The following is an 11,176-nucleotide window of genomic DNA, read 5'->3' as shown; positions in this document are numbered from 1 at the left end:
ATTAGATGCGTCGTTAACGTTCCCAATTGCAATCTAGGACAGCACACCTGAACATCGATCGCATGTGTAAATCTTGATATGAAACGTGGCACAACGTTTACTTTTCACGTTCAAAAGTGTTCAACAATCTTTAACAATGCATGCTAACTAACCGCTTCTACCTCTGCCGTACCATTTCTCACGAGATGCAATTTTCGGTTTCGGGGCGAAATTTCTCTTGCGCCTGGGAAGCAGCCCGCGTGCTGGCAACCGTGCGCGACTGTTTATGATGCTTGCCGCCGTTCCCGTTGCTCCGACGATGTAACAGAAACGAGGACATCGTCGTTTGCAGGACAATTCGTAGGCTTTGCAAAAACTCCGTTTGCCAAGTGTTGAAGTGAGCGGTGTCACGGCGGCGCATATATTGCCCACAGCGTGAAGATGGCGCCGAAGGATGCTTCGACTTGTCTATTTAGGCTTCCCACACTAACCGACGGCTGGCTGATTAAAGTGCACTGGTAGGGCTGGCTTCCGCCGATTCTCGTCGCCTCTTGTGCCCGAGGAGGCTTGTGAATCACCGAGGGCCACGGACTGTGCGTCCTAAAGATAAAACTCCAAGATTCCGGGTCTGACGTGGAGCCTGCTTCATAAATGAAAAGGCGACGTTACTGTTTCTTTTCCAAAGACTGCTCCCCTCCCTCCCCGTTGTCGTGAAAAATGCTTTCTACTCGGAATGGCTCTGAAAGCAAGGTTAGTCCGCGAATTCGGGATGTCTGTGCTATTGCATGTGCCCGTGAGAGTGCTTGCATTGCTGGAGACGTGCGTCTAGTTTCCGATGCCATTAACCCCATGCCACTGTGTTGCGCGCTGTTGCTGTGAAACTAGTGGTCGGCTGCGTACGCGATGGAAGGGTATAGATTACCGCCACAAACAAAAAACAGAGCGTTCTTATGCGTAAACAAGCTAGAAATAACCTTTGTGACTATTTTTTTAAGGTCGACCGTCTCCTATGAATATCAAACGAATCATTAATGATACGTCGATTACTAGAATATGCATGTGCTTGCTGCGCGCATTTACCCTTAGCTGCTTTGGCATCGTGTGCATAATAGGTTTCGGGGAGCCTTGTATAAACAGCACTTGAGTGGTGCTCGATAAGTCATGAAATACAGGCTCGTCGCAAAAGCTCTCGTTCATTTGCTTCGAATTCTGATGTCGCTTATCACGGGCGAGTCCTGAGATCTGGCGAGGTTGCCACTTGCTCTGAAATGATCATTGCCTCTTCCATGGAGGACATCTGGAAGTTCACTAATTTTTTTACGTGTTCTTTATTATATTGTCGCATGGCAGGCTCTGTCATGAAACAATGAATGGCTGTGATGTCATTTACCCAAGATCCCATACCCAAGAGTTAGCCTGATAGCCTTTACTGTTCACCTCGCTTCTTTAAGTGCTTGCGTCATATATGATGTCCACAGTGTCGAGTACTGTCACAAATGGTGAGTGAGATGGTTTAGGAATAATCCTGTACGCACTGTGGTGACTCACTGGCGTTCTGCTAAGCATGTCATCGGGTTTCGCCAAGAAGGGATACACTGAATTTTCTGGCCAGCCTCACTCCGACGGCAGCAGCTAAAATTTGCGTTCATGCACAGCGTAGTGTTTCGCCGAAAAATAGACATTTGTAGCTGCCGCTGTGAGGCATGTTCGTCTACAGCCTGGCTGGTCGTGAATGGTGGGCAACAGCAGCTACGCCTGTTCTGCCACCTTGTCACACTCTGAGAATGGTCTTTGGTACCGTGCAGGGGAGTGCCATGAATCAAGAGCTGTCCATTGCGCCCGTGTCTTGCCATCGCTGCTTCCTGGCCAAGTCTTCCAGGGACCACGTTGTCGTGGTGCCCTCTGGTGGCGCCAACCAGGAATACCACCGACTGATCCCTGCCCTTTTTCGGGATGTATCCACCATTTCTACGAAGTCGCTGCTCAAGGTCAGTTATGGGCCCCTTTGTCCACAGAAGGGCACGCACATCTCAAAGAAAATAAGGGACTAGAATTCTCTACATCATTTTTATTTTTTCTTAATGCATAGCAAAAAAAATTAATAAACTTTTTTTTTTGAACCCATGATGCGAAAATACAGTGCAGCTGTGCTGATGCTGAGCTGACGTTGCCATGGTACTGCGGCATTACAGTAACAATGTTGTAACACAGGCACGTTCACTACCGGCACCTCTGTACCATCCACTCTACTGCACTCTGAAGCAGAACGTGAGGCGACATATTTGCATAAACCCAACTTGCATCAATGTCAGACATTCACTCACTGGTTTCCACAGTGGTGATCCTGATGTTTCTGGTGCGTGTGTGTATCCGTGTGCTGTCAAGAATGTGGTATTACAACAAATATAAGCACACTACATGCTCAAAATGTGCTTGGGTTTCCTTCTGAAAACACTGTATCCAACATAGACGCAAATGCATGTGCAACAATTCCAGATCGTTATAGAACTGTGAGGGATCACATAATATCTGGATTTATTGTCCCATATCTGTTTCTGAGAGGTCTCTCAGTCAGTCTGTCTCTGTTCGCACGTTTTTCCTTCCTTATCGTTTTTTTTTTTTTTTTAACGCTTGCCCTGGAGCACAATTGGAGCACAATACCTCGGTGCCATTTGAGGTTAAGAGAACTGAAACAAGTTGTTTTTTTACAACAAATTCTACAAGAGTATGGTGGTACAGCCCAAACAGCCAGTATTCATATTCTGGCGGTTAGCCTGAATGTAGTCCTTCACTTCTAACAGTCGTCTTCAAGAGTGCTGGAGACCACAGAGAACCCTCAGAAGATGGCGAATATTTGCGCGTGATGCCGATTGGAAAGCAGATTCAAACTGTGAATGTCGATCCAGTGTCTATGTGCGTGGATAGCTGGCATGAGGACCGCACCAACACAAATCCAAAGCACCACTTCCGCGCAGTGGGTTAGCCCCGCCACCCGAGGGGAGGTTTGACCCACATGGTGAAATAAGCGCATGTGTTAAGCACCAAAAATCTTTGTTGACGAATCACAAAAGGCATACGTGTCGCCACGTCTACCTGTTGTCTAGCCAGGAGTGGACGGCCTTTGGCAAGCAAAAAATGATCTTCGTGTGGAAGCTGAGTTGCGGCCTTCGAACAGCTAGCTTGTGATGAAGGAGCTTGGTGTAGTAATTTTTTTATAATGTCCCAAATGAATCAGTGAATATTGAAGCAGTTTTGATTGTAGCGTTTAACGCGCCGACGCAGCGCAGGCGATGAGGCGTGCCGTAGTGGAGGGCTCCGGATTAATTTTGACCACCTGGGGATCTTTAACGTGCGCCGAAATCTCGAACACACGGGAATTTTTGCTTTTCGCCTCCATCAGAAAAGCGGCCGCCGCGGCCGGGAATCGAACCCGCGACCTCGTGCTCAGCAGCGCAACGCCTTAGCCACTGAGCCACCGCGGCGGGTAATATTGAAGCAGTGAAAATCACGATGGGTTGAGATTGTCCAGCCTAAGCGGTTGTGTAGTCGTGAGTGTTTGAAATGGACTGTATATCTAAATGTCAATGTTAAGAAAGCGAGGCCTTTGCTAAAGTGGAGCAGCCATATTTACAGTATTTAGTACACCCTCCGCCATCATTCTTCATTGTTAAAATTGTATTGTTTTATGACAGTGATTGCAGTACTAGGTTGGGAAATCAAATTGCCATTTATGAGGCACTTTAATGTCAAACGTACCCTTTAACATCTAAGGAGCTGAATTTTGATGGAACCTGGTCGTATGCCTTTTTCTGACAGTTTTTGGTGTATGATGAGCCTGCGCCGTAATAGCATATGCACTTTTAACAAAGCTTGTTAGCCCCTGTCACATGGGCACTTTCAGTCGGGATTGAAGCGAAGCGCGATTGGCTTTTTGAGTGCGCTCGACGCACCAGCGCTGCTACACGGCATGTTTCAATCCTGATTGAGAAGTTGCATCGGTTGCACTCACGTACGCCAGATGGTGCCAAAAATGTACTTCGCGGCCGGCGTCTGGTAACTTTGCGCACTCATAGGTATACGTAACTATGTCAATGTTACCGGAAGCTTATTTGGGTCAAGTTACTTGATACAATTTCTGGTGTTAGTTGAAGTTGTCAACTTCTCTGCCATTAGTCAGTGGGGATGAATGTATAACTGCTTTCGTCTCCGATCGCACTTGGAAACCTCAGTCTCGCTTGGGAAACCAGGATTGAGTTCGAGCGGGATCGCCTTGAGCGTGGTTGAAACTGCCGTGTAGGTGCGCCGATCCGGATTGAGCTCGATCAGGGTCGACTCAATCGTGATTGAAAGTGCCCGTGTGACAGGGGTATTAGGTATGATAACCATTGGCAGCACCTGCTGTTGAGCCCAAATAATCTTCGCAGTTTGACAGCGTGTTACCTTATTTCAGCTGCTGCTGTGCATGATGGGTACAGCGCAAACAAAACTTGGACAAGAAAGGACACAGGACGGAGCGCTACTAGCAACTCAAAAGTTTAATTGTGAACACACATACATATACACATACACTCAGAGCCATTGTCATTACATCGTGTACATTACAATCTACCACCCCGCAAGATTGCGGAGAAACAACAAACAAAACGCTGCATATAATCTCATTGACGGCAACCACAGCCCCGGTGGGTGCACAAGCCGTCCTGAGTTGCCACACACAATCGTTTTTCGTAAACACAGAAAGCTGGCCACAAAAGAAATAATTGAAGCGATTCGCATCAAAAAAGAAAATACATGTGTCAGCCAACCGTCTGTCATGTTGTCAGACGCTGAGTTTGCTTTTTTGGAAAAAGGTTAATAGCGTGTGCAGTGTCGTCATTCCGGGTTTGTACACGTGTTGTGTGATTATATGCAGCGTTTTGTTTGTTGTTTCCCTGTGATTTTGCTGGGTGGTAGATTGTAAAAGAAAACGATATGATGACGGTGGCTTTGGGTGTATGTATAAGTGTATGTGTGTTCACGATTAAACTTTTCAGTTGCTAGTAGGGCTCCGTCCCGTGTCGTTCCTTGTCCGAGTTTTGTTTGCACTGTACCCATCATGAACCTACACCAACACACCCAACTCGCAGTTCTTACTGCTGTGCTCCTACACTGTAAATGTACAGCCAACTGTAAAATGCCAGCACTAATGGTCTGATGTCAAGTTGAGAGCTTGTCTCCCAAAGGACAACATTCAGAGCAGAGACAAACAGTAGCTCATTTTAATAGTTACTGTGAAAATGTGCTGGTATGCATTGAACAACTGAGCCGAGGGTAGGATTTAAAGGAATAGCAGCTACATGTTGCAGCATTGCCTCCCGCAGTAACCCACCATTTCACCATAACTGCTATCTGCTTCTTCGGGACCTGGGCTTCACAGACTGCTGTCCGTTCCGTCCCCTCTGACATGAGTATATTAGTTTTCCATGACTTCGATGCTGTTCTATTTAATTTATTTATTCTTGTCGAGAGTGAGCCCCTCTGCTTAGTGCGCCTTTCCTTCCGCGATGACTGTGCATGTGTGTGCGTCTTTTTGGCACCTGGCCAAGCACTGCCCAGCGGGGGATGGGGAGGACGTATCGCTGCCTTGTTTGCTGCCGCCTTCCCTTATTGAGTGCCCCCGTTGCTGCTGCAGCTGGTGCAGGAGCTGTCCAACTCCCTGACGGAGCACAGCCTGCTGATGCGGCTGGTGGGGACGCCCAAGGACGGCCTGCTGCACAGGAGCCGCATGTGTGCCCTGCAGTGCCGTGCCTGCCAGATGGCACACTGCATGAAGGCACACTTTGTCGACGTGTTCCGAGGGTGCGTGGCCCTGCCTCTCTCTCTGCCTCGCGCGCGGTTAGGACTGTTTCCCGCTGAGCAAATCCCAGCTGCCACGGATGGAAAGGAGGTTTATTACAGATTTGAGGGCTAGGGAGCGAGCATTGCGTGTCGGAGGATGAATTCCCGCAAAGGACACTTTTGCTTAAATTGACAGGAGCAGGTGATGCAGTGGACAGATTACAGCACCTGCCACGAGTAAGAATTGGACAGAGGGATGAGGCAAAAATGTGTACAGCTGGCTGGGAGAATGAAAGCGAGGAACAACCATTTGATAGCGATATGGAGGAGCTAGCACCTCTTTACCTTTGTTTTTCAGCTTAGTCAGAATGGCCATCATCCAGGCAGTCCATTGGGTGAAATCGCAGGAGTGCCACGACTTGTTCAGGCACTCACTTATTGCGTCTTCCCAGGAAACGCCCAATTTTCATTCTCCTTGTTTGAAGGCTATCCCTTGCTGGGTGTGGTTGTGTGCTAAAGAGTGAAAAGGTAACATTTTCTGAGAAGGCTCCTCTTTTCCCACCCAGGATGGAGGCCCTGTCGCAGCCAGACATCGTGGAGCTGGGCAAGTCCCTGCGCATCTACATGGCCTGTCTGCATTCCCTGGAGCAGGAGCTCCTACAGACCTCCCACCTCTTCCAGCTCTTCCCCCTGCACCCGACCGCAGGTAGGGCATTGAAGGGGGCACCACAGGGCTCAAGGGTCACACCTTGTTTCTCTCACAGGCTTTGGTTTGACGTGAGCTTTGCTTGGTTTGTAACGAAATTGTTAGTTGAAGCGAGAATGTCTCTCCCCGATCCACTGTGCTTCTTTTCGTGACATCAGAAAAGAGCACCACCATACTTGGGTCTATGCACCCATGAAGCTGTGCTGTCTAGCATGAACGTGGAGGAGTAGTGACGTGTTTTTTTTTCTTCCTCTGACGAGTCCCTGGTAGCCTATAAATTGAAATGCATGAATTTCAACTGCCCACAGTGTTGCCGATGATGAATTACAGCACCATCGATGACATCAGTTTTGGTTCTGGCCACTGATAGATCAGGAGCAAGTGTGGGGGGATCTAAGGACTACCTGATGTCACCTTTTTCTGCCCGGGCAAGCCTTGTTATTTGCTTCAAGAACAAAGGCAGCCTTTCACGACCTCCTATACCTGCTCCCTCTTAGATCAATTAAAGATAATCCCCCTGCACTCAGCCTGTCTGAAGCTGCCAAAAGCCGGCAGGGCAAAACAATTTAAAAAAATGCTGTAAGCCAGCAAAATGTTCACTCTATGTTGCCATTTTTGCCACACATGCAATGGTCATTTTTGTTCCCGGCTAATATGCATGTTGCTGAGAGGGAAGGGCCAGACCTGCTCTCAGTTTGTCTAACTTGAAAGTTCTTTGTCACACATTTCTAGGCAATTTTGATATCACTAAGCCAGGCAATTTCCCTGCCTCTCAAAGCTGCGACACTAATATCCATTGAAAATTGATTCCAAGAGGCGTCTGATGCCCACAATTGCAGAAAGGTCTCCTTAGATCTTCATGAAGTGAACCTTACCAGTTTTAATGTAGAAATTGGTGTCACTGCCTCTTTATTCACCTGTTGTGTCATGTAGTATGTCAGCCTCAATGGTGCCGATCTTCTGTGGCTGGTTGTTGTAGTAGGGAAGTACGTACCAGATATCTTTCTTAGCCAAAAATGATGTTAGCTTTCACTTTGGATTTAATTGTACTCTTTCATACTGCTCTTGCACGGCGAGACAAAAGATACGATTTTAAAAAAAAACTTAACCCAGGGTGACTCCCTGTGATGTTTGTGCAAGCCTGTTTGGTAATGTTTACTAACTGAAGTCTGCCTTTTTGAAAAGGAATACATTCAATGAAAGCTGCTGTATATAAGTTCATCTTACTCTCGTAGGTGCTTATGTGTCTGTTCTTTGCACAAAAACATTTAAAAGAGCTCTGCCGGTCCCCTTCTTGTTTTGATATTTTGTGCCATGACAAGTCTTAGTGCAGATGACTGCTTGTGGTGGGGACACTTATCTGCATATCGTGCGTTATTTAACAACTTCTGCTGCTAAGAGCCATGTGCTTGTATTTGCACTCTGTGTGGGCATAAAGATGAGCAAGGTCACAATAGGTGGCCGCTAACATGGAGAAAGAACGCGGAATGGAAGTGCAGTCCTACTGCGTATGGGAGACAGATGAATGGATAGTATAGAATGGCATGGTACTGTGCAGCTCCAGCAGTAGGACCCTTCTTCTCAAAGGGCACTATGCCTTGTCACCCGTTTCCCACTAACACTACAACGGCATTCTTGCTGTTCTTTTCGAAAAAGGAATTAACAGTGAATTTTATTCCAGTTCTATTTCACCTGCTTGCAGGTTCACCATAAGTGATGCTGTTCGGTACTGCTGCCACAAAATTTTCAATTAGAGTTACGAAATTGGAGACGTAGTGACTAAAAGTGCAGAGAAACGCAGGACAGAGAAAGGAACTACACAGGACGAGCGCTTAATCCGGCGTGTTTCTGCGCTTGTAGTCACTGTCTCCATACCAAATTGCCCACTTGTTGGTGCTTCTAAGAAATTTGAGAGTTCTAACTTCAAACCTCGATGATAGAATGACTTACAAAGGGCCTGACAAAAAGACAGCGCTTAATCCTGCATTTTTCTGCGCTTGTAGTCACCGTCTCCATACCAACTTGCCCGCTTGTCGGTGCTTCTAAGAAATTTGAGAGTTCTAACTTCAAACCTAGATGATAGAATGACTTACAAAGGGCCTGACGAAAAGAGAAATGCCCTTGGTGGTTTTGCTAGTAGAGTGCTGCTGTAAGAAATAGGCTTGGGGAAAGGGTTACAGTGCACTCTTAGTCAACAAAGAGCGGCCCACAAAGGACTGAAACGCCGATGGCTGTGTTGTGCCCGTCAGTCGACCCGTGACAGCCCAGCAGCGTTCCCCGGGTGCTTCCTCGCTCTTGCAGATGGCTCAGTGAAGGCGCAGTTTGTGCACACGGGTACCACGGGTGGCATGGAGCAGATGTTCAGTGCCGTCTGCGAGTCCCTGATGCTGTCCACGGCCGACAAGTTCCGGCAAGAGCGAGACAGCTGGAAGCAACTGGCCAAGTGAGCACGGGAATTGCTGCGCTGGGATTCCCACATCCACGCGCTATTTGCTAATGATTCCGATACAATTGCTAGTGTGTCACGCATAGCCCAGTTACCAATAACCGCCTGCTTGCTTGAGTCTGTTCAGCAAGGGGTTGGGCCCGCCGGCACTGTTTACCTTTGCACACGAAGCAGCATCAAATGGGTGTTAAAAAATAAAGGTCGGGACAAGGCGGCAAAACAGCATAAAAGGGGGGAAAACGCTGGTTTATCCCTGCCAGCATCCGTCGTATGAAGCTGACCGCATGCACCTGAGTGTTGTATATTTTAATGCATTATATTTCTATGGGGACTCTGCTGAAGCAATGGACCCGGACAGCGTCAACGCGCGCGGACGTTTTCAAAGATTGTGGTTAATGCCTAGCATTGTCTACTTTTTTCTCACCTAGTTTCTTTTTCGTTGCTGAGGTATCCTATAACCAGATTAATTCTGAAAAATCATGGAGACGGCTCGTGTCACGTTAAAAATACTTGCAATAGGCACTCAACGCTGTGTGGAGGAACAGCTGGTATGGTGGCGAGGTGCAGGGACTTGCGTTGTCGTGCTTAGGTTGTACCCGAGTATAGCCATTTTTTTTGTAGCGGGGGGGACATTGATTAGGAGCGAGGTCTTATGCTCTGCCCTGAACCTGCACAAGTTAGCGCCACGGACCGTCTGTTTTAAATGTCAAAATCTCAGCAAAAGGGGGAGTTAATATTGATGGTGCTTCGAGACTATAGTGGAGTAACAGGTAGACCAAGCTAGATATGTTCACATAAAATGCGCTCTTGAACAGCTTTGAAAGTGCCACATCACGGAACAGTGTTCAGTTACTGTAGCAGGGTTGCACGTAAGCTCTTTGCAGTGTTGTAGAAGAGCATGTTGGAGCAATCGCTATCCTATGAAATAGCTCATGTACAGTATTTAGCGAAATTTTAAGGAGCCATGGAGACAAAATGCAGGTTTGGTTCATTCAAAATACTGCCCTGTTAGAATGATACTGACAAAGTTCATTCAAATAAGCTGCATAATGAAAAAAACATAGAATACGCATGCAACCCACCAGCCACTTTCTGTACTAAACTTATGATGTATTATGGGCCACTTGTTGCGATTGGCTCAGGCCGACAAAATGCAATGAAAATAAACAGGGATTATAAGCTTGCAGAACTGGCTATTTGCGCTTCAGTTTTGTGCATGTTCCTTTTATAACAGTAAGAATGGGTGAGTAAACAAAGTTACAAACGAACACATAAACATAACAGTGAGTAATTCACTTTGCCGGTGGTGGTGGTGGTGGTGGTGGTGAAACATTAATTCAAGTAAAAGAGGTTTGCGCTTGAAAGCGGGAGAAACCCTCAGTCCAGGGCCCCTGCGGCGGCTGCGGTCCTGCAAGCCCGGCCCACCAACTGTCACTGGTCCTCAGGGTCCGAACTGCACAGCACGGCCTCCCACTGCTCGAGGGTGGGCGTGCGAATAATGGGGGCTGCTGGTGTGTTTTGGCAATCCCACGTGGTGGGGCACAGTGTGGGATGTTTGCTGCAGTGTGGGCATGTTGGTGGATATAGTGTGGGGTGTATGATGTGCAGGAAGCTAAGGTGGGGGTTTGTGTTTGTCTGTAGCTGCCGCACCGACGCCCCTTACCACAGCCATCGGGCATGTTGGGCTTGTGTGATACGACGGGGACCAACTGCCATAAGCAACACTGCCACTTACAGGACCTTGTTTGTTGATTCATACCTAGTGTTTCACGAAACGATTTCTATCACCCGTAACAAACATATTGCAGGTACCAGTCCGGTTGGATGCAACCCAAATGTGAACAGCAATCCTTTAGCAGTATTGCTGCGCCATCTAGTGAAGGAGGACGAAAACTAGGGTTATTAAAGGCATGTATGGCAGCTGGCGGCAGCCTTGGCCAACATACCTACAAACTTTTGTTTTAGGTACCTGCCCCAACTAGGTCATTGCTGACAAAACAAAACACATGATGCAGTGGGAGAATTGAAATGTTGGCTTTAATTGTGTAATTTCTCAGTTAAAAAGGCATCACTTGGTGCCGGACAAGCGCTGAGGGTACTGTACAACAGCAAATGCTTTGAATGAAATGAACTTGTATTTTGTCTTTGTGGCCCCTTTAAGCTCCAGCCTAACAGCAATGTGCGAGGCCTTGTCTGTAGTGCTGTATGCATACAGAAAGTGGGCTGAG

General features: G+C 47.4%; 1 protein-coding gene across 4 annotated transcripts in view; it reads left to right on the top strand.

Moving 5' to 3' along the window:
- Positions 1-257: 257 nt before the first annotated feature.
- The window catches only part of LOC144170468 (uncharacterized), a 36,518-nt gene continuing 25,599 nt past the window's right edge, over positions 258-11,176 (top strand). For all 4 annotated transcript variants that reach the window (XM_077700294.1, XM_077700293.1, XM_077700296.1 and 1 more), the window contains exons 1-5: positions 258-729; positions 1,785-1,967; positions 5,651-5,817; positions 6,363-6,502; positions 8,804-8,945. In XM_077700294.1, the coding sequence (XP_077556420.1) occupies positions 697-729; positions 1,785-1,967; positions 5,651-5,817; positions 6,363-6,502; positions 8,804-8,945 (665 nt within the window). In that variant the 5' untranslated portion in view covers positions 258-696. The remainder of the gene's footprint in view (positions 730-1,784; positions 1,968-5,650; positions 5,818-6,362; positions 6,503-8,803; positions 8,946-11,176) is intronic.

This window comes from Haemaphysalis longicornis, unplaced genomic scaffold (assembly GCF_048455015.1).
Source record: "Haemaphysalis longicornis isolate Haplotype H1 unplaced genomic scaffold, Haemaphysalis longicornis Haplotype H1 scaffold_2, whole genome shotgun sequence".
Classification (NCBI taxonomy): Eukaryota; Metazoa; Arthropoda; class Arachnida; order Ixodida; family Ixodidae; genus Haemaphysalis; species Haemaphysalis longicornis.
Note: the sequence above shows the minus strand (reverse complement) of the source record. Positions and strands in the feature narration are given on the sequence as shown.